This window comes from Arvicola amphibius, chromosome X (genome assembly GCF_903992535.2).
Source record: "Arvicola amphibius chromosome X, mArvAmp1.2, whole genome shotgun sequence".
In the NCBI taxonomy this organism is placed as follows: domain Eukaryota; kingdom Metazoa; phylum Chordata; class Mammalia; order Rodentia; family Cricetidae; genus Arvicola; species Arvicola amphibius.
Window position 1 is genome coordinate 100539205 of NC_052065.1, and position 22447 is coordinate 100561651.

Below are 22447 nucleotides of genomic sequence, written 5' to 3' on the forward strand. Positions count from 1 at the left end.
ATATGTAAACGTTATAGCACCCAACATGTAAACCAAGACAAAGCAATTGCTTAAGGCCATAAGGGCTACATTAGGGAGTCCAACTGTGTCTGTGTTCTGAATTGGTGAACTTAACCAAAAGCAGATAAAAGTATTTGAAAAACAACTTGCTTTTGTACTATAAGACTGCTATTCTTATCCTTATTTTCATATATATATATATATACACACACACATACATACATATTAACATTTATATCAAAACAGCACTGCAGTAAGTACTATTAAGCAGTCTAGAGATGCATTTCAGCATACCAGAAGTCGTTCACAGAAGTTGTCACCAATTTAGTAGAAAATCATAGGATAAGCTATCCTTAAAATACAGAATACCATTTGTAATATCAGTTCCACACATCCTCTGCTCTATTCAAGCAATATTACTTATTCTTTCCCTAGCCCAACCAGTGATTGCCTCGCCCCCACAGTCTCTGAGAAGCAAACGCCTGGATTGTCCTTTCTCATTTAGTTACGAGGCTCAAACACACCTAACTGCAACACTGACGACCTCCTGACAGCGGGACCACACTGGTGTAAGAGGAACCCGAAAGCAAAGTCTCCCAAGCACCCCTTGCCTTCCGAATCATGTTTCCTCTTCAATAGTCACTGACAGTGGGCACCAGACTAGGTAGCACTCTTGACCCTAATGAAGAAGAGAGGGTCCGAGGTGCCCTCCTCATTCAGAAAGCTTGAATGTTTGCCTGGCTAGTGCACGCATAACTGCCAGCTGAGAGCTCGGGACTGGCCCGTGCAGGCCCGAGGACATCCATTCCAAGTGCAGCTCTCGAGCTTTGCTCGATTTCTGAGGCCAACTGTCACTCGAGTTCTGTGTGCTTCGCCTACCGGACGTGTCCACAGTTCTCGGGAAGGAGAGCCTCTCTCTGAGGATATTGCTTTGCTGCTGCTTGCCGTGAGTCACCATTGGCAAGTACATTTGCTTCCCCTTGCGAGGGGTAGTTTCCCTTTTTATTTTTCAACTACTTTATTGGCTAAATGGCCAAACCTGTGGAGAGAGGCCAGCGAGCCTCAGCTGGTCCATCACACTCTGACCAGAGACCACAGTTTTCCCAGCCTCCCCGGCCTGGGACTCCCTTCAGTGGACCCCGTCCTGGGTCCCCCTTCTGGGTCCCCCAATGGGATGATGACATCCTATCCCAATGGGGGAAGCATTTGCCTCATAGGCCTGGGACCTCTTTCAGAGGTCGCCGGCCTGGGACCCCCTTCAGTGTCCCCCAAGGGATTGATGACAGCGCACCCCAATGGGAGACATACTTGACCAGCACCAAATTCCCGAGGGACTTTTCACCTCCAGGGGTGCTTCGACTGGCTAGGCACAAGTTCAGGTGCCAAAAGCCTTATGAGGACAAAACATTCAAAATCCCCAACACTGGTACTGCAGATATACTGCGGAATCTTAGAGCTCTTATAAAGACTATATCCAGTAAGAAGACCCTGGACCCTTTAAAAGAGCTGAAAGAGATCAAGGAAGGACAAGTTCCACTTCCTCCAGGGGTTCCTGACTGCAGGAGTAACCCACTGAGCAGGGAACCCAGACCATCTGCCTTACCTCCTGCCACCAGAAAAAGAGTGGCCTCAACTTCTGTGCACAGACCTGGGAAGGTGCAAAGAAGGCTGGATATGTCTACTGTGTTTGAAGAACCTATGGACTTCGACCATTCGGGCACCAGAGTATCTGCAACATCTCCAAGACACTGTGCTGGAGATGCCAGTGAAAAGGTCAACGAGGATGACACAGTGCCTGGGCCGTCTTCTGCTGACTCTTCCACTGACCGACGTGGACTGGTAATTTCCCCACAATTTCAAGGTTCTCTGGAACCTTCCTCCCCTACCCAAGGAGCTCTGGGATACTCCACTTCTTCCCAAGATGCTCAGGGACTATCCCTATCCACCGGAGAGAGTCTGGGAGGAACCCAAAGTGATCAAGGGTCTATGGGGCAGTCCATATCTTCCCAGGCATCCCAGAAACCTCCCCCTTTTGCTGAAAGGAAAATCAAACATGTCTCCTTTTCCAGAAGGGTTTTCAAAAGTCCACCCTCTAGCCGAGGGGTCACCAATCATTCCAATTCTCCACCAAAGAGTTTTAGACAAGCCCCTTCTGATCAAGGGGGCCTACACAAGGCCCCGTTAGACAAAGAGAACTCCAAATGTTTTTCTCCAAAAGGGGTGGTCAGTGATCTCTCATTTTCCCAAAATGGAATGTGTCTTACCCCATCTCCCCAGAGCAGTTTGACACCTTTGACATCTACCAAAGATGACAGGAGAGTTATACCCTCTCATGAAGAGAGCCAAGCCTGTTTTCCCTCTCCCCAGAACGACCCTAAGCAATCAGTATCTGCTGAAGTGAGCTTGAGTTCTGCCTCCTCTGACCAAGGGAATTTTAAAACTTCCCCATTAAATCAAGAGGGCTTTAAATGTCCTACACCAGAAAATGGGCTCAGATCTTCCCTTACAGCACAGGGGGGACCAAACCCTATCACTACTCCCCAAGTGAGCCTCATACCACTCATGCCTACCCAAGCAGAAACAAAACTATCTACATCTACATCATATATTCCAGACAATTTGCCATCTTCAGAAGGGGCCCTAGAGAGTTCTACATATCTACAAGAAAGTCTAGGAACTCCCAAGTCTATCCAAGGGACCCTTGTGCCTTCTCAACATACACAAAGGTCTCTAGCACCTGCATCAACTTCCCTAGGGGTTCTGAGTCCTTCCATATCTGTCAAGAGGACTCCAAAATTGTCTACATCTAGAGAAGTGGGTCAAAGACCTATTTTCTCTCACAAAAGGAAATTCAACCCTAATCAAGATATGAAAATGGGCAATGGATATTCCCACTGTAGCAAAAAGAGAAGGACAAATCCTCCTTCTGAGCAAGGTGGATTTCCAGTGTCCCTATCAGATGAAAAGGGCTCTAAATATACCCTGCCAATCAAAAAGGCCCTTCTGATTCGTCATTGGAAAGAAAATAGCCTAAGATATGCCAAGAGAGTTCAAGTGAGCCATGCATGCTCCACAACAACCCAGGGCGTCAAGACAATACAGCCTTCCCTTCTTCCTCAGGAGTCTCTAGAACATTCCACATGTGTAAGAGAGGCTCTTGATATTTCTACATATACACCAGAATTACCAGGTCATTTACAACCTGTCCAGCACTTTTTGGGTTCTACCATATGTGATAAAGGGACTGTGGGAAAGGATACATCTGCAGAACGGGTTCCAGACTCATCCCCATCCTTAGAAATGGCTCTTGGATGTGACACATGTACACAAGAATTTGTAGCAAATTTCACATTGAGAGAAGGGGATTCTTCAGATTCTACATGCCCACAAACACCCACAGGACCTCTCCACTCCTCACAGGAGGCTGTGCAAATTTCTCCATCTCCTCAAGGGTATCAGCAATCTCTCCTGACTACACAAGAGGCTATAGGCCATTCCCCATCTGCACAAAGGGATGTTAGTCTTTCCACATGCCCACAAGTGACTCCAGAACATCCAACAAATACCCCAAAGGTTCTGAATTCTACCTTATCTTCCCAAGGGCCCTTGGATCCTGTTTTGTCCATCCAACTGTCTCTGGATCCTAACATATCTATACAAAAGGCTTCATTATCTTCTACACCTGAAGAAAGTGTTCCTAAAACTTCCACATTTAAACAAGGAACTCCAGTAACTTTCTTAGCTGCCCATGAGGATTTTAGACTCACTACATATGCACAGGAAACATTAGGGGATACCACACCTACACAGGCTCTAGGAACTTCCCCTCATTCTGAAGCTGTAGTAAAAAAACACACATGTACACCTGACACAGTAGCACCTTCCCCTTCTGAGCAAGAGGCCCAAGGATCTATCATATCTCATGACGGTATTTTACCATCTTCCTCATCTACACAAGAGAGTTTCATGCAGACCCCTTCTCAGGAGGGAAATATTAAACATGTTCCCTCTGCCCAAGTGTACCCTGGACATTCCATTTCTACCAAAAAGAGGTTGAGAGATGATCCTTCTGATGAATGGGACTTCGGAACTTCCTCATTTGAGGAAGGCAGTTTCATACGCCTCCCCTCCTCAAAAAGGGTATGTGCATCTTCTACTGCTTCAAAAGGAACATCGATCACTACAAGTACTACTCAGGTAAGTCCTATGCCTTCTATATCTGTACAAAAGGCCCCACAATATTCCACATCTGAACAAAAGTCTGTGGAACCTTGCCATTCTAACCAAGGGACTCGTGAACATTCAATATCTTCCAAAGAGTCTCAAGGGCCTTCTCTGTCTGTCCCAGGGGGTCTATGTCATTTACCATCTGTCCTGGGCCTTCAGGGACATTCTCCATCCCTGTCAAAGGCTCCAGAAAATTCTTCCTATACCCAAGGGGATCTGTCAGTTTCTAAATCTGACTTGGGAGTCTTGAAACCTTCCTTATCTGCCAAAGAGTCTATTGGAGAGGCCAAATGTAAACAAAAATATCTTGAGCCTTTGCCATTAGTACAAGAGGACCTGACATCTCCTATGTTCTCCAAACTATCTAAAGATCCTTATGCCTCCTACTGCCTTCTTGCTGCAGAACACTTTCCATCTTCCCCAGGGTCTCCAATACCATTAACATCTAAGCAGTGGTATCGAGGAACTACACCATCTTGCCTAGGGTTTCTTGAACATTCTCCATCTGCTCCTGGAGACCTGTGTTGTTTCCAGGCTGCCCAGGGAGCAAAAGAACTTTTGTCATCTGCCCAAGGGCCTCAGGAAAAATTTCCATCTTCATTAAGTTATTCAGGACATTTGCACAACCTCCCAGGAGATCAGGAAGATTCTTCACTAGAACAAGGGATTTTAGAACATGTCCCTCCTGCTCAGGGCTCTCTGGAAACTTCATGCTCACCTGGGGTGTCTTTGAAAAGGCCCTTGTTGTCCCTAGAACGGCCTCTGGATCTTTCCATACTTACTCAGGGGAGTGCTGGCACTTCCAAATCTGCACAAGGCTTGCAAAGATTTCTACCATCTACACATGAATATCTGGAAAATCCCCCTTCAGCCCTTGAGCCACTTGAGCACTTACCAGTGGCTCCAAAGGCTCAGAGACTTTCAACTCTGTCTCAGGAAACCCCTTCCCCATTGTTGCCTGTTCATGGAATTCTAGAATTACCTCAATATGGTTCAGTGGCCCTACCATCAATGCCATCTGTACAAGGGCTTCAGGTAAGTCTCTCACCTTCAGAAGGTAGCATAAGCCCTGTGCTCTCAGTCCATGGTTCTGTGGGACATTCCCTATCTGCACAAGAGCCTATAGAAATTTACAAGTCCACAAAAGCAACTACAGGGCATTCTCTTTCTTCTATAGATGATATGTCACCTTTCATATCTTCCCAGGGGACCCTGGGTCCATTGTTCTCTGTGGAAGTGGAGGTGGAGACATATTCACACAGCACAGGATCTCCAGAACAATTGAAAAATATCTCAGGGTTTCCAGGATCTATGATATTTGATCATGATCCTGTTTTCACTTTCTTACCTGTACAAGGGACTCTCAGACATTTGCCATCTGCTCAAGAGGATGTGGGACTTTCCCTGTCTGCCCAACAAGCTCCAGAACTGTCCACATTGGAACAAGGGTCCATCCAACATGTGGAAGCAGCAGAGGTGGCTCTGGTGAACCCATCATATTCCAAAGGGGCTACCGGAAAATTTCAGTGTGCCCAATATGCTTTAGAACATTTGCCACCTAATGTAGGAGTTCTTCAACATTCCTCAACCATCCAGGGGACTCAAGAAAGTTTGAAATTTCCCCAAGAGTCTCTTGATATTTTGTCATCTAACTCTGAACATCTCAAAAATTCTATTTCTGCCACAGGTGATCTAGAATCCTCTCTATCTGGTTCAAGGATTCTTGGACATATGCTAGTTGACAAACAGCCTGAACAACTTTCTATATATGCACAGGGGTCTCTGGGTAATTCACTGTCTACCCAAGAGGCTCAAGATCACTTATCATCTTTAATAGGGAATTTGAAATCTTGCCAATCTGCCAAGGAGGGACAAAAAACTTTGATACCTTCACAAATTGTTCTGGAAAGTGCTCCAAGTATTTCAGAGGATTTAGTAGCTTTATCGTCTGCTCTGGAACATATGGGACTTTCCTCATTAGCAAATGAGTCACTAGAGAACTCCCAATATGCGGAAAGTGTTGGGGAATCTTCTTCTGCCACTGGAGCTCTAAGAACTACGTTTGCCCAAAAGTCTTTGGAAAATTCTTTACCTGGAAAAGGGATTAGGGAAACATTATCATCTTCCCAAGGGGCTTTGGAACTATTATCATCCAAAAAAGGGAGAGTTGAAAATGTATCATCTCCTGAAAGGTCAATGAAACCTTTTACTTCCTTACAGGAGGCTTTGAGACCTTCTTCATGGATCCAAGGCCCTCACCAACATCCACTATCTGCCCAATGGCCTCTAGAACTTCCCAAAACTGACTCTGGCATTCAAGGACCTTTATCAACTCCAGAGGCTGGAGGAAATTTATCAAGGGAACCAGGTTCTTGGAAATCTTTCCCATTGACCCCAGAAACTTTAGATCATTTGCAATCTGCTGAAGGACCCAATGATATGTCCATATCAGCACATGAAATGTTTGATCCTTTACCATCTGCTCAAGGGACTCTAGGACTTTTGGTATATTCTCCAGGGCTCATGGAACCATCAGAATCAGAACGTAGGAAACTTGGGCATGTGTCATCTATGGGAAAAGATGGAGAAATTTCTCCATTTGAGAAACCAGCCAAGTCAGCTTCCCCATTGACTCCATATTTATCTTTCAACCCAGAGGATTTGGAATCTTCCTCATGTGGTCTGGGATCTCTGGAGTCTCTTTTATCTGCCAGAGAAGATGCAAAAGGTACTCCCTCTGCACCACATGCACAGGAACCTTCTTCATCTACTTCTCAGGTCCTAGAACATTTTGTAACTACCGAAGGGCCTCTACAAATTAAAACACCTAATGAACAGACTCTGTGCCCTTTGCCATCTAAAGTAGAGGATGTAGAACATTCCACTTTTTCTCTAGAGTTTCCAAAAGAATCCCAAATGCTCCAAAATGTTCTTGACCATCTGTCCAGTAGAGGAGAGTCTAAAGAATTTTCTCTCTCTGCTCCAGGAACTAAAAACATTTCCTTACTTGCTCCAGAGACTTTAGAACATTATTCCCTACAAAATGCAACTCAAGCTACTTCCCCTTGTCCTCAAGAGGTTGTGGGATCTTTGCTATCTGAACAAGGGTCTTCGGGACGGTCTCCATCTGATCATGGTTCTCTGGGACCATTGGCATCTACACTAGGAGCTGAGGGACTTTCCTTATCTGAAGCAGATTCTATACAGTTATCTGCATCTGCACCAGTGACCAAAGCACATTTGTCCTCTGCCCTTGGGCCTTCAGCATCTCAATATAATGACCAGATGAGGGTGGGAGTTTTGCCAGCTCTCCATGGAGATCTTGAAGGTTCTCAGTCTGATCAAAGGACTGTGGAAATGACCAAGTTTGCAGAAGGAGATCTAGAAAATTTATCAGTTGCTCAAAGAACTACAAAACTTTCAACTCATTCCCAGGAGGCTAATGAATCTTCTCTATCTGACCAAGGTCATCTATTACATTCACCATGTGTCAAAGAGGCTTTGATACCTGCTCTGTCTGATCAGGAAACTGAAGAATCACTGTTATCCCCCTCAGAAGATACAGAACATCCACCCTCTTCAGTTAGTGTTCAGATGCAGGGACCTTCTCTATCTACCCTAAGGCTTCAAAACATCTCCTTACTTGATAGAGAGCCTTTAGAACATTCCTTCCTACAAAATGCAACTCAAGCTACTTCCCCTTGTCCTCAAGAGGTTGTGGGATCTTTGCTATCTGAACAAGGGTCTTCGGGACGGTCTCCATCTGATCATGGTTCTCTGGGACCATTGGCATCTACACTAGGAGCTGAGGGACTTTCCTTATCTGAAGCAGATTCTATACAGTTATCTGCATCTGCACCAGTGACCAAAGCACATTTGTCCTCTGCCCTTGGGCCTTCAGCATCTCAATATAATGACCAGATGAGGGTGGGAGTTTTGCCAGCTCTCCATGGAGATCTTGAAGGTTCTCAGTCTGATCAAAGGACTGTGGAAATGACCAAGTTTGCAGAAGGAGATCTAGAAAATTTATCAGTTGCTCAAAGAACTACAAAACTTTCAACTCATTCCCAGGAGGCTAATGAATCTTCTCTATCTGACCAAGGTCATCTATTACATTCACCATGTGTCAAAGAGGCTTTGATACCTGCTCTGTCTGATCAGGAAACTGAAGAATCACTGTTATCCCCCTCAGAAGATACTGAAGATCCACCATTTTTAGTTAGTGCTCAGATGCAGGAACCTTCTCTATCTACCCTAGAGCCTCAAGACTCTTTGCTAACTACACCAAAGCCTCTGAAACTGTCCATATCTATCTGTGACTCTCCGTGTCCTTTTCCATCTTCCCAAGAGTCTGAGACTGTAGAGCTTTCCATATCATCTCCAGCGTTCCTGGAACCATCCCAGTCTGCACAATGGGAACAAGGATATTTTTCAACTGAAGGACAGGGTAAAAAACATTCTTCAACAGCCTCACAAACTACAAGAAAATTGTTTTCACCCCAGGAGTGTGGAGGGCATTTATCTGCCCCAAGTGTTCAGGAACCCTTCCAATCTGGCCCAGTGCATCTAGCAACTTTGATTGCTTCCCAAGGGCCTCAGAAACACTTTAAATTGACTCAAGGGTTGTTGCATCCTTCAACATCTGCCCAAGAGGCTCAAGAACTTTCTGAATCTTCCCAAGATCTTGTGGGAACTCGTGAATCCTCTGAGAGCATGCATGGATATGTTTTACCTGAAGTAGAGCCTGTAGAAACTTTTACAGCAGTTTCAGGGACTACAGTGACTTCACCATCTGCTCCACACTCTTTGGAACTTTCTTCATTACTACATGTGACTTCAGCAACTTCTCTAACTGACCAAAAGGTAGTGGGACCTAGACCACCTTCACAAAGAACTCTAGAAGTGTTGTCATTGGCACAAGGGACCCTAGAACCTTTGGCATCTGCTAGAGAGAATGGAAGAAATTCTCAGTTAGAAAAAGATACTGTGGAAAAGTCTTTTTCAGTACAGGGCATTTTAGGATCATTGCCATGTACAACAGGGGTTCTACGATCTACAACATATCCCCATAAACTACCAGAAATATTGCCATATACCCAAAAGGACTCCCTGTCTCCTAAAGGATCTTTGGTACTGCCCACATCTGCAAATAGGCCTCCTGAGAAATTGCAATCTGATCGTGAACTTACAAAACATTCCAATTCTTTTAAGGAAGCTTCTAGACATTCTCTGTTGGTTCAAGGTCCTCGGCAAGAGTCACCATCTGCTACAGAGATTCTGAGACCATCTTTTAACCAAGGAATTAAAAAGCCTTTGTTGTCTTCCCCAGGTGCAATGAAACCTTCATCATCTGCACCAGATGCTAATAAATCTCTCCAAACTACTCTAAGGAATCAACCAACTAGCCTATCTAATCAACAGCATCAGGAAAATTCTATGTCTCTCCAAGGTACACTGGGTTTTTTCTCATCCAGACCAGGGTCTGTAGAACATTCAGCATCTTCCCCATTGATTGTGGGTCCACCAGCATCTTTCCAAAGTAAGCTAGGGCACTTGTTTTGCACAGATACATCACCATCTTTCCAAGGGCCTACAGGGCCTTTGTCATTTCCTTCTGGGAATACAGGACATTTACAACATGGCACAAGATCTCATGAATCTTCATTATCAGCATCCAAAGATCTAGCACATGTTCTATCTGACGATTATTACATATCTACTCAGGGAACTCTAGCTTCTTCACCATATAGCCAACAATCACTACAACAGTCAGCATCTTCCAAAGAAAAGTTGGGACCCTCCAAGTTTGACCAGTGCACACATAGCCATTTGTCTTCTGTCCCAGATGATTTGGAAATGTCTCTATTTGCCCCAGTGATTACAGGCACATTGCCACAAACCCCAGTGACTCCAGGACTTTCCTCACTAACACAAGCAAGTGCAGTTCCTTCCCCATCTTTGAAAAAAGATGATGAATTTTGCCTATCTTCACAAGCAACTCTGGAAGTGAACACATCAGGGCAGGAGACTCTGAATCCTTCACCAACTACTCGAGTTCCTGAGAAAGCTTCTCTTTATACAAAACCCAGTTTGCTAAAGCCCACACGGACACAGAGTACTGAAGGACATACAGCTTCTAAGTCAGGGACTAATCAAAGTACCCAGAAGGAACTAGGATTTTCTCCACCTGCCCAAATGCCGCTGACAATTTCCTTATCTACACAAGGAACTCTAGGATCTTATTCATCTGACCAAGGGGCTCTGGGGACTTCCCTATCTGTCCAAGGGTCTCTAAAACTATCTACTCCCACAAAAAGAATTGTAGAAACCATGCCATCTGTGCAAAGTACATTGACACATCCCACTTCTTCCCAAGTAGCTCCAGGATTTTCTCCATTGTCCAAACATCCTGTCCAAGATTCAGCATCTTCCCCAAGGACTACAGGACTTTTTCAATCTAGCCAGAAACCTCAAGGATCTTGTTTGTCTTCACTAGAGCACAAAGAACATTTGCCATCTGCTCCAGGTGTTCAGGAAAATCCTTTATCTAATCCATGGACTCTAGGACCTTTGCTATCTTCTAAAGTGCCTAAGGAACTCTCCACAGCTACAGAGGAATCTTTGCCTGTCCTAAGTTCTTTGTCATCTATCCAAGAGTGTTCAAAACAGTCAGTATATTCTTCAAAGGTTTTGAGACAACACCAATATTCCCAGAATACCTTGGGGCATTGGTCATGTGTGAGAGAGGGTGTGGAAACTTCTCAGACTGCTACAGGGACTATAGAAGCTTTGCCACCACCTCTAGTGCCTAGAGGACATTTAACTTCTATCCAAGGATCTGAAGAATCTTTCCCTTCTGGCCAAGGGAATATAGATCCTTACAAACTTTCCCAAGGACCTCTGAAACATGTTATGTTATCCCAGGAAATGCTGCATTCAGCACAATTTGCTGAAGGGAATCTACAACTTTCTGCATATTCCAAAGCAGTTCCAGAGCCATATACAAATTCCCCATCTACCCAAGTGACTAGGGGAACATTGCCATCTGTACCAGGGCATCTGGGTCTCCTGTCATCAACACAAGAAACTCCACCATCTTCTTGTTCTGATGAAACAACTGTCGGAACTTGCCCATCATCACAAGGAACTCTGAAAATATCCAAATCTGCACAAGGGACTTTAGCGCCTTCTTCTGATTTCCAGGGAACTGGGGAGTTTCTCTTATCTGCCAAAGGCACAATGGGAAATTTGACATCGGTAAAACAGAGTGTAGGACCTTTTCCATCAACGACAGAACCTCTGAAGTCTATCCAAAATACCCAGACACTATTAGGATCTTTGCAATCTGGTCAGAGTTCTCTGGGAGTGTCTCAGGCTGCAGAAAGGTCTGTGGATCCTTCTTTATTTTCCCAAGGGTCTCTGGACTTATCTGTGTCAGGACAAGGAACTCCAGTGACATTGCTGTGTAATCAAGGAACTAGGAAACATCCTAATTCATCCCAAACCACTCAGAAAACTTCTCAGTCTGTGAAAACTTCTCTACAGCATCCACCATCTGTCCCAGGATTTCTGAATCCTTCCCAATCTGAAAAGAGCACACTAGGATCTTTGTCCTCTCCTCCAGGTACTGGAATATCTGTCCCTGGTTCACAGGAAATACACCAACTTTCTGCGAGTTCAGGATATCCTGAACCTTTGCTATATTTTGGATTGCCTCTGGAACTTTCCGTGTGTGCACAAGGAACTCTGTGTCCTTTTTCATCTCCTCAAGGAGAACTTTATACTTTACATTGTTTCTCTGGTAATCTAGAATCATCTAAACCTGCCCAAATGAATCTTAGCCATTTGTCATCTGTCAGAGAGCCTTTGGGAAGCTCTCCATCTGTCCCAGGTCCTAGAGAGCCTTCACCATTTAACAAAGTGCCTAGAGGACTTTCCTCACATGTCCCAGGTGATCCAGCATCTCTAAGTTCTGCTCATCTGCCTCTAGAACTTAATGTATCTGCTCAATGTTCACTGAGTCCTTCGGCATCTTCAAAAGGAACCCCAGGGTCCTTGTTATCTTCTGCAGACATCCAAGGAAAAGTCCAAAATACAGAAAGTTATCATGGGCAATTGTCACATGTAAGAGAGACATTGGAAACTTCTCCATCTCATGTAGGAAGTTCAGTATACAAAAGATGTCCTCAGGAAACTCTGGGACTTTACTCCTTAGGCCAGAGGAGTCAAGCAACTTCTCAATGTACTCAAGGAGCTGTGGGTTCCTGTCTCTCTCCACAAGGTTCTATGGGACTGCCCACATCTGCACAAAGGAGTCTAGGACATCCTCCACATGCCCAAGGGCTCTCAGGCACTTCCTCACATATACAACATGCATGCTCACAGTCCACCTCTGCACAGAGCACAGCAGCATATTCATCATCTACCCCAGTGTCTCAGGGATATAGTCAGCATGCCAAAAAGACAGTAGAAATTTTGAAATCTGCCCCAGGGCCTCCAAGAATTTCTATCACAGCACAAGCATCTATAGAACCTTTGCCAACTCACCAGGAGTCCCTAAGATATCCATCATCTATACCAGGTGTATGCAAAACTTCTACAGCTACCAGAGGGCATGTGGTATCTGATGATGGGCCTCTGGAACTTTCCGTATCTGCCCAGGAAAACCTGAGTCCTTTTCATTCTTCCCAGTGCCTTTTGAAACCTTCTCTGTCTGTAGAAGGGACTTTTGGTCTCTCTGCACCTATGAATGACACTCTAGGACCCTCTGTTTCTTCCCTGGGAAATCTTGGATCTTGGAAGTCTTCCCAAAGGGTTCAACAAACAGATCCATCTGCTTCAGACTCTTTAGGCTCTATGCTTTCTTCAAAAGGGCAAACGGTCATTTCTTTATCTGGGCAAGGGACTATATCATCTTTCCTAGAGCCAGTGGAAATTTCCTTATCTGTTCAAGTGAGTTCCAGACCTTCATTATCTTTACAAGAACCGGGGGGATCTTGCCTTTATCCACATGGAAAAAATACTCTGGAAGCTTCTACCTATGCACATGGCAATCTAGTGTTATCCAGTTCCTCAAGAGGGGATTTGGGATCTTCATCATCTACTCCAGTGACCCTAGGATCTTCTCCACCTGCCAACGTGGATTTAGGAATGTCTCCATCTGTTTCGTGGACTCTGAGACCTCCTGTTTCTGCCCAGCATGTTCTAGGAACATCTACATCTGCCCAAAAGGTGAGGAAACCTTCATTAAATAGTCAGGGAAGAACAGAACCTTTGCCATATGCCCAAGATGATCTGGGCCTCAAGTCTCTTTCCCTGGGAACTGAGGGAAATTCCCAATTTTCAAAGGGGGAATTAAAAGTCTTGCCATCTCCCCAAGGAGGTTTTAAACCTGCTCTGTCTACCCCAGGGCCTGTAGAAAAAATGCTATCTGCCTCAAGGTCACAAGGACTTTTCAGTTCTACACTCCAAGATGCTGGGAGCTTTTCTCTATCCTCCCAAAATAACTCAAAACTTTCCACATCTTCAAAGAAGCATGTAGAATCTTCACCAACTGCCCAAACTTATCTGAAACATTCTCCATCTTCCCAAGAGTCTCAGAGACCTACCCCATCTACACCAGGTACTCTGGAACATTCCCTACAAGATAAAGGGTGGCAGAAAGTGTCTGGACCCACAAAAGTGACTCTAGGACAAACACCACATCAGAAGGGGTATAAAGGAAATTCATTATCTGTCCAAGGAACTGTGAAATTGTCTATATCAGGACAAGAGTCTCTGGGACATTGCTCATTTGACCAAGGGTCTCCAGGATCATCCACGTCTTCCCACAAAGTGCAGGACCCTTCTTATAGTCAAGGGTCTGTATCACAATTCCCATCTTTCCCAGGAGATACACATTCTCTCTCTGATCAGGGAATATTCCAAAATTTGTCATCTTCCCAAGTTACTCTAGGAACAACATCTTCTCTCCAAAAAGATATAGAAGGTCCATTAGATGTGCATGGTGCTCAGAAACTTCAACCTCATTCCCCAGGGCATCTGGGACATTCCCAATGTACTCCAAAGTCATCAGAAACTTTGACATCTCCCCAAATGGTATTTAAATGTTCAGAATATTCATCTGTGACTCTAGAAACTTTGCCACCTCTCCAAGGAAATCAAGGACATTCGATATCTGCCCAAAGTGCTGTGTTCCCTTCTGATTCTGGCCAACAGATTCAGGAATCATCATCATCTCTCCAAAAATCTGTTCAATTTTTTCTGTCTTCTAAAAGTTCACTGAGACCTACTTCACCTGTACTAGGGACCTCCCCATCTTTATCAGCCAAATTGTGCCCCGAATTGTCTATATCTGCCCCAGGGTTTCTAGGATCTTCACCACCTCCACAAAGGTGTGTAGGAGATCCATTATCTGTGCAAAGGGCTCTTGGAACTTCCATATCAGCACAAGAGTATGTAGGACATTCAAAATCTGACCTAGAGTCTCCAGAAATGTTCACATCTTCCCAAGAGAATCTAGGCCCTTCTTTATCCCCAGAGGCTTTAGTACATTCATCATCTACTCCACAAGATTGTGGACTTTCTCAATCTTCAAAAGATATGTCACAAACATCACTATTTACACAAGGTGCTAGGAAAACACCGTCATCTCTCCAAGGGTCTATAGTAACTGTACCATCAGCTCAAAGTGTTTTAGGAATTCAGACTTCTTTGGAGCAGCCTCTGGGTACTTCCCAATTTGCTTCAGAGACAACAGAACCTTTGCCCTTTTCTGAGGAGGTTTATACTACTTTGAAATCTCTCTCAAGGGCTATAGAAACTTTGATATCGCTTTTAGAGAAACTGACATTTTCAACATTTGCCAAAGGTGACCAAGTGATACTGAGATCACCAACAGTTTCCGACAAAGCTCTGGAATTTTCTCCATCTGACCAACAGTCTGTGAAAACTGCCTCATCTCAAATAGGGCCTGATAGAACTTCACTAACAGACAAAGGTTTACATGAAATATCTTCAGGTGAAAAGGTGACTTTAGGAGATTCACCACTGCAGCAAATCTGTTTAGGAAATGCATTGTCTACACAAGGGGCTCTAGGACTGTCCATATCAGCACAAGAGTCTCTTGGGTATTTACCATCTGCTCATGGGTCTCCAGATACTTCCTTGTCACCTAAAGAGGCTTCAGGTACTTGTTTGGACCAAGGGCATTCAGGGAAGTCATTATCATTATCTAATCTAGGAGATCTTGAACTATCTGAATGTTCACAGGGGCCACTAGAAACATCACCATCTACCCATAGCACTCTAGAAATACCATCCTCTACCCATGGGATTATAGAAACTTCACCACCTGCCCAAGATTCTCTTGGACATCTGCCTCCTTCAGTGCAGATTCTACAACAGGCTCCACTTACACCAGAGACATCAGAACCTTTGTCATCTACAAAAGAGGCTTCTTCCCCAGGAACCTCAGAGATGTTTCCAGCTTCCCCAGGATCTCTGGAAATTTCATTCTCTACCCAAAGTACTATAGGACCGTCTGTATCTGAAAAAGAAAATTTAGAACCATCGGTATCTCTGGAGGAATCCCTGGGACCTTCTTTTCCTGACCAAGGGTCTCTGAGACCCACTCCACTTGCATCTGGGACTGGGTCACTGTACCCCTCAGAACAAGGTTGTCAGGAAATATCTTCAGGTATACAAGGAGATTCCCTCTCTCAGCAATGCTATACAGGAAATTCATTGCATTCACAAGAGGTTCTGGGACTGTCCATATCAGCACAAGAATCACTTGAACATTCACCATCTGCTCAAGGGTCTCCAGATGATACTTCTTTGTCATCCTTGTCATTCCAAGAGGCTTCAGGCCCTTCTTTGGATCATGTGTCTTTAGGACAGTCATCATCTGATCCAGGAATGCTTGGACTTTCTGACTCTGATCAGGGGACACTAGAAACTCCACCATTTATCCAAAGCATTCTAGAAGTACCATCGTCTAACAATGGGGTTACAGAAACTTCAACAACTTCCCAAGATTCCTTAGAACATCTACCTCCTTCAGTGCAGACTCTGCAACCTTCTCTTACACCAGAGACCTCAGAGCCTTTGCCAACAGCCAAAGACGTTTGTAAGACTTCAGAATCTGTATCAGATGCTCCGAAATCTTTACCATCTTTTTTAGAGGCTCTGAGACATTTGAATTCTGACCAATGTACTCTGGGCCCTTCAGTATATAACCAAGGGAATCTGGAGCTATCAACACTTCCCCATGATACTCTTGGAAACCCCAAACCATCCCAAGGGGTTCTAGAATCTATACCATCTACCCAAAAAGGTATAGGAAATGCCTTTTCCACTGAGTTTTTGGGACTGTCCACTTGTGCACATGATGACTTTATTCCTATTCATTCTCATGGTGACTGCCTGAGATATCCCTCTTATCCCAATAAAAGCCATAGACACTCCCATTCTACCAAAAAAATAGTGAGGCATGCTCCATTTCCTGAAGGAGATATTAGATATTCACTTTCAGAACTTGATGCCTTAAGATCATTCCCTTCTGCCAAAGGTAGGCTCACATCTTCTATATATGTCAGAAAGGACTCAAGTTCTACCTCAACTCCTCCAAGGAGCGTCTCACCCCCAGCATCATCAGAATTGAACTTAAGATCTAGTTCCCCTCCTAAAGAAGATCTCAGATGTTCTCCCTCTCCACGAGGTGGCTTCAAACATTCGAAATCGAAGAAAACAAAATCGAAACATGCTCCTAAAGAATTATGCCTCGAATCTGTCCCATCAGTAGATGAAGGCTTGAAATTTCACCATTCTCCCTGAACTGGTTGCAGAGATTTGGTTTCTAACAAAGTTAGTGCAAGGCTTAAAACTGAGCCCAAAGAGAGCCTTACTACTACTTCTGCAAAGGGAGGTTGTAGATCCTTACAATCTCATGAGGAGGGCCTCAGATGTTCTACATCTTCCCAAAGCAGCCCTAGATGTTCCAGATCTACCACAATCAAGTTGGAACAGGTCCCCTCTAACAAATCAGATGTTCATGTTTCCCATTCAGAACACGAGGGCTGCAAACTACGCTCTTTGTCCAAAACAGGGTCCAGACATTCATCCTCCAAAAGGGACCAGAAACCAAAAGCTAGTCCTCAAGAGTGCAAAGAACCTTCCATCTCTAAGGGAGGCTGCAGATCCTCACTATCTCATGAGAAGGGTGGGAGAAGTTCTGCATCTCCCCAAGGCAGCCATAAATATTTCAGGTCTATCAAAACTAAATTGGAACAGGCCCCCTCTAACAAAGCAGATGTTCATGCTTCCCATACAGAACATGAGGGCTGTAAGCATCTGTCTTTGTCACAAAGAGGACTTAGTCATGCTTCATCTGCTAAAAGGGACAAGAAACCAAACACTACTCCCCAAGAGAGCACAGAAGCTTCCACTTCTACAGAAGAGGACATAGGAACTACTCCCTCTCGTGAAGAGACCCTCAGACATTCTACCTCTCCTCATGGGACTTCCAGCCTTACTTCTACTTCTACCAGAACAAGACACAGGCATTTCACTTATACTCAAGACATCATTAAAACTTCCACTGAAGCTCAAGAAAGCTTCAGGTCATCCCCAGATGGAGACAGTCCCAGGGGGAGTGTCAAGTCTTCTTCATTGCCCCAAAGCAATGATGTCAGACATCCTGTTTTTACAAAGGAGGACTTTAAACACACTCTTTCTAAGAGGGACAGAAACCTTCCACTGGTGCCAGAGAGGGGAGCAGAGCTTGGATTCCTGTAAAATGGGGACTCATATATTCACCAGTTCCAAAAGGGAAGGCCACATCATTCCCTGTTGTCCAAGGAAATTTAAGATATAGCCGACCTCAACTAGCAGACCTAAGATCTTCCCTCTCTTACCAAGGCAGAGACACAGCCTTCCACTACCAACATGGGACCGCCATATGTAACCCTTCTGCCCTAGGAGGCCACAGATATTCACGTTCAGTCCCATGCAATCTCCGAAGGATCCCACTGCAAAAAAGGAGCCTGAGTTCTTACCTCTCCCCTCAAGGAGACATCAGACCTTCTCAATGTGACCAAAGGGGCCTCAGACTTTCCTATGGCCACCCTGTCCAAGGCAGCTTTAGAATGTTTCAATCTGAAAGAGAGAGCCTCGAGAATAGCCCACCTAAAACACTGAGCCTCACATTTGCTCCTTGTGACCAAAGGGAATTCAGAAATGTGCCCTCTAATGCAGAGTGGGTTAGAACTTCAACTTCTGTGCCAGGAAGCCCCCAACATAATCCTTCTGCCAATGGAGGCTTTAAACCTTACAATCCTGTAAAACTGAAGTTCTAAATATGCTCATCTCTAGAGGGGATCCTGGGCTCTACTCTCTCTTATCATGCCATCTTTAACTCTTCTTATTCACAGGCCAGGCTCATATTTTCCTACTCTCTGCCCCACATGAACAACAGGAGTTTATAACTTTTCCCTCTCAGCAAACACCTGTTAAACCTTTGATTTCCATTCGTGGCTATCTCAGATGCACATTGAGGCATCAGATTGGTCCATCTGACTATTAAAAAGGCAGGTATTTTTATCTGATTATGAATAGGTCACAGTTTCTACATAGAAAATGATATACATTCTATTACCCACTGAGAATAGCATGTTCTTCTTCTGACTAATGTGGCCCTAGACTTACTTCATATGTCTTAGTGGGTGACAGATCAACTCCCTCTGTCTAAGAGGTTCTGAGTGTTTCTTATTCTAATCATCTGACTTCAAAGCCTCTGTCCAAAAATAAATGTATACTGGTGCCTGAAGTTCTAGAATGTTAGATCATTCAGCAGTGCCCTAAACCCAGTATATGTACCTTAACTTTATCAGCAGAAATAAAGAAAATAAAGAAATCACAGAATCAGAAGTAGTTCACTGAAATGCTCCAGAGACATAGCTGAGAATTGCCTCCTAGCATGTTGGAGACTGATCACACCGCTGCCTGCCCTGCACGACATGGATATTCTATATTCCCATGAAGATTTGATCAGGAAATGTTCAGACTTCTTTAATTCCCAAATTGACTCTTGATATCCCACACTTCCCACAAGAGTCTTTGACCTTTCTGCATCCCCCCAAATAGGGTAAGACTTTCTGTCTCTGAAGACAGAAAATTTTGTACTCAAAATTCCCTGTTTGTCTGTGGATGCTTCATTCTCATTCTGTACAGGGGTTCTCCAATTTTTTTTTCTGACAAAGGGACCTCAGACTTATTTCTTCAGGCCCAGGAGGACTCATCCTTTTCCCCAGTGACTGAAGTGGAGCTCAAATTGTTTTCAAGGACTCACCAGGTGCTCAGGCACATCTCTTCTGAACCAGGATGCAGAATTCACTCCACTAATTCTCAAACAGGCTATAGCCCTACCACTACAGAACCAGAGCTCTTCCAAATGGATGTGTGGATGAAGGGAGCTTCTGACCTCTCCTTCAGAACTTGGGGATCTCAGATCTTTCCCAAGGGCCAAAGTGGCCTCAATCTTTTCTGTCTCGAACCAAAGTAACTCACAACTTTTACCAGTAAACTAATAACCCGTCAACAACAAAATCTTCAATCATTACCCAGTTTTCAAGGGAAGATTGGCACACCATTCCACTGAGAACAAGGAGACCTCAGACATTCACTAATTGCCCAAAAGGACCTCATACTTACAACTTCAGAATAAGGGTGTAATACACATCCTCAATGCTGAAGGGAGACTGAGACATACCTTGAGAAGTAAAGAGGCCTCAGACTTCCCCAATGCTCCAAGAAGACCACAAATACAAACCCTTTAGAATGAATGAGCCATAGAATTTCTGCTAGTTTACACTGGGGCTTCAGACTTATTCCAGAACCAGGACAGTTCAGGCCTCCAGCTACCAACTCCATCTTGTCTTAGATATCACCCTCAAAATTAAATTAATTCACTAGTTGAGGAAGCTTACACCTTGGTACACTATCTTCTGAAGAGGGTTTAAAGTTATTTCCTTCAACCACAGTAGCCCCTGACTTTCATACTTTGCCAAAGGTGGAGTTTATGTAACATGCTGTCTTTGAACAAGAAAACACAGCTTCCTTTGTCTCTACTGGACTAGTCTGAGACATGCACATTTGATGAAGTAAGCTACAGAACTGGCCCTGTAACTGAAAAATGTCTCAAATATTCAGACTTGGCTGACAGGTATTTGAGATTGACTCCCTATTACTAGGAGCACATAGGAGCTCAGCTCCTCTTTGTGTTCATGGCTGACTCAGGTCTACCAAATAACTAATAGAGACTAGAGCTTCTCCCTCAGAACTGAATGGCTAAGAAATATGCTTCTGACCACCAAAGGAACCTCATGGAACTCTAGATTGAAGTTACATGGCAGAAGAATAAAAAATACCCTGGATCTAAGATCATCTGTTTTCAAGCTGCACACCAGATATATGCCTGTCCTCCATGACTACACCTGTGCAGCTTATCCACAGTTTAAGTAGGGAATAGACCTAGGGACTATAATTCAACTTGTAAGAAGAACCCTCTGATTGCCACTAAGCCTCAAAAGGAGTCCTCAGAGATAAGAATTTTCTAGAGTTCACTGAAGAGTTGGAGAAGGACTGGGGAGTGACTGGATCTCCTCCTCTACAGAAGGTAAGCAGTGGCATTTCCATTTGCCCAAGAAGGTCTGGGATCTGTCTCCTTTCCAAAATATTATTATTATTATTATTATTATTATTATTATTATTATTATTATTATTATTTGCTTTGATAACTTAGGCCTAAAAATACCCCCTTTGGCCCAAATGGCCTGCAGAAATTTCCCTTTAAGGAAGGGCACATGGAATATTTCACCATTGACCAAAGAGCATTGTCCTTGTGGTTAGTTCACAGAACTCAAGAACAGTAGACAAATCCAGGAACCCATGCCACTTCCTTAAGTAAAGTACCCATGGTATAGACTTCTCAGTCACACCCAGTCCTGTTTGCTTGCACAGAATTCTTAGGCATCAACCACACTGTGCCTTCTACCGGTATCTTAATGAATCCTGATATTGTTGCTTGGTCTCTTGCAGATTCGGCTAAAGATATGGACATCCTAAACTATGAAGAAGAGTTGGTTGGTGAGGCAATTCTAGGAGGTTATGAGGTATAGAAGTCAATTGAATTTTTGATCATGGTTATATGGGATTTTCACATTCTGATCATATCTCCCCTGCCTCATGGGTCTCAGAAACTCCTTTCTTCACAAGGGTACTCACTCTTCTCTTTGATCAAGGAGATATCTGATCTTCATCCTGGAACAAAAAGAGTCCTACATCTTTCCAGTTTGTTCAAAGGAGGCTTAGGTGTTCCTTTCGTGTGAGGGGCCCATATAATTCTTGATATTATGGAGTGGAGCTCAGATATTATTCTTAATAAATGGGTCCCAGATTTGCACTTCAGTAAACTCTAAGCACAATATTGATCCAATGAGAGCCTCTGACAATAAATACCCTGTCAAGGATGGAAGTTATATTCTACTTTCCTTGAAAAGGGGGTCTTAGACACACCATTTCCCTTCAAGGGTACTGATAGAAACTCATCTGATTAAGGGGATACAGACCAGGCGAGTGACATGAAGACTCACTCAGATGTTCATCTTTTTATCATGTAAACTCCAAATAAGCACTCCCTGACCTTGGCTTCCTCAGTAAAAACACTTTTATCTGCAGAAACCCCAGCTCTATTTCTCCAACGGAGAAGATGTTAATCTTTCCCTTTTGTAGTGGGGAGCTGCAGGCCGGCTGCCTTCTGCCACCCAGCTCCCGGCCATCTGCTAGCTTTTGCCCCGAAATAACAACACACAAATTGTATTCTTTTAAATACTGCCTGGCCCTTAGTTCCAGCCTCTTACTCACATCTTGACTAACCCATATCGAATAATCTGTGTAACAGCACAAAGTGGTGTCTTACCAGGAAAGATTCAGCATGTCTGTCCTGGTGGCTGGCTCCATCACATCTCTCTCTCTGAGGAGAGGCATGGCAGTCTCTCTCACTTAGGAGAAGTGTGGCATCTGACTGAGCCATCTACCTCACTTCCTTCTTCCTGTTCTGTCTACTCCACCCACCTAAGGGCTGACCAATCAAATGGGCCAGGCAGTTTCTTTATTAGCCAATGGGAATCCTCCATCATTTTTGATCTGGGTGTACAGGCAT

General features: G+C 44.2%; 1 protein-coding gene across 1 annotated transcript; it reads left to right on the forward strand.

The window, feature by feature from the left end:
- Window positions 1-1029: 1029 nt before the first annotated feature.
- LOC121677028 (mucin-12-like) lies at window positions 1030-18024 on the forward strand. Its single transcript, XM_042054349.1, has 2 exons — window positions 1030-16798; window positions 17297-18024. Exons 1-2 carry the CDS (start codon window positions 1030-1032, stop codon window positions 18022-18024), a joined length of 16497 nt encoding a protein of 5498 aa, XP_041910283.1.
- The last annotated feature ends 4423 nt before the right edge of the window (window positions 18025-22447 follow it).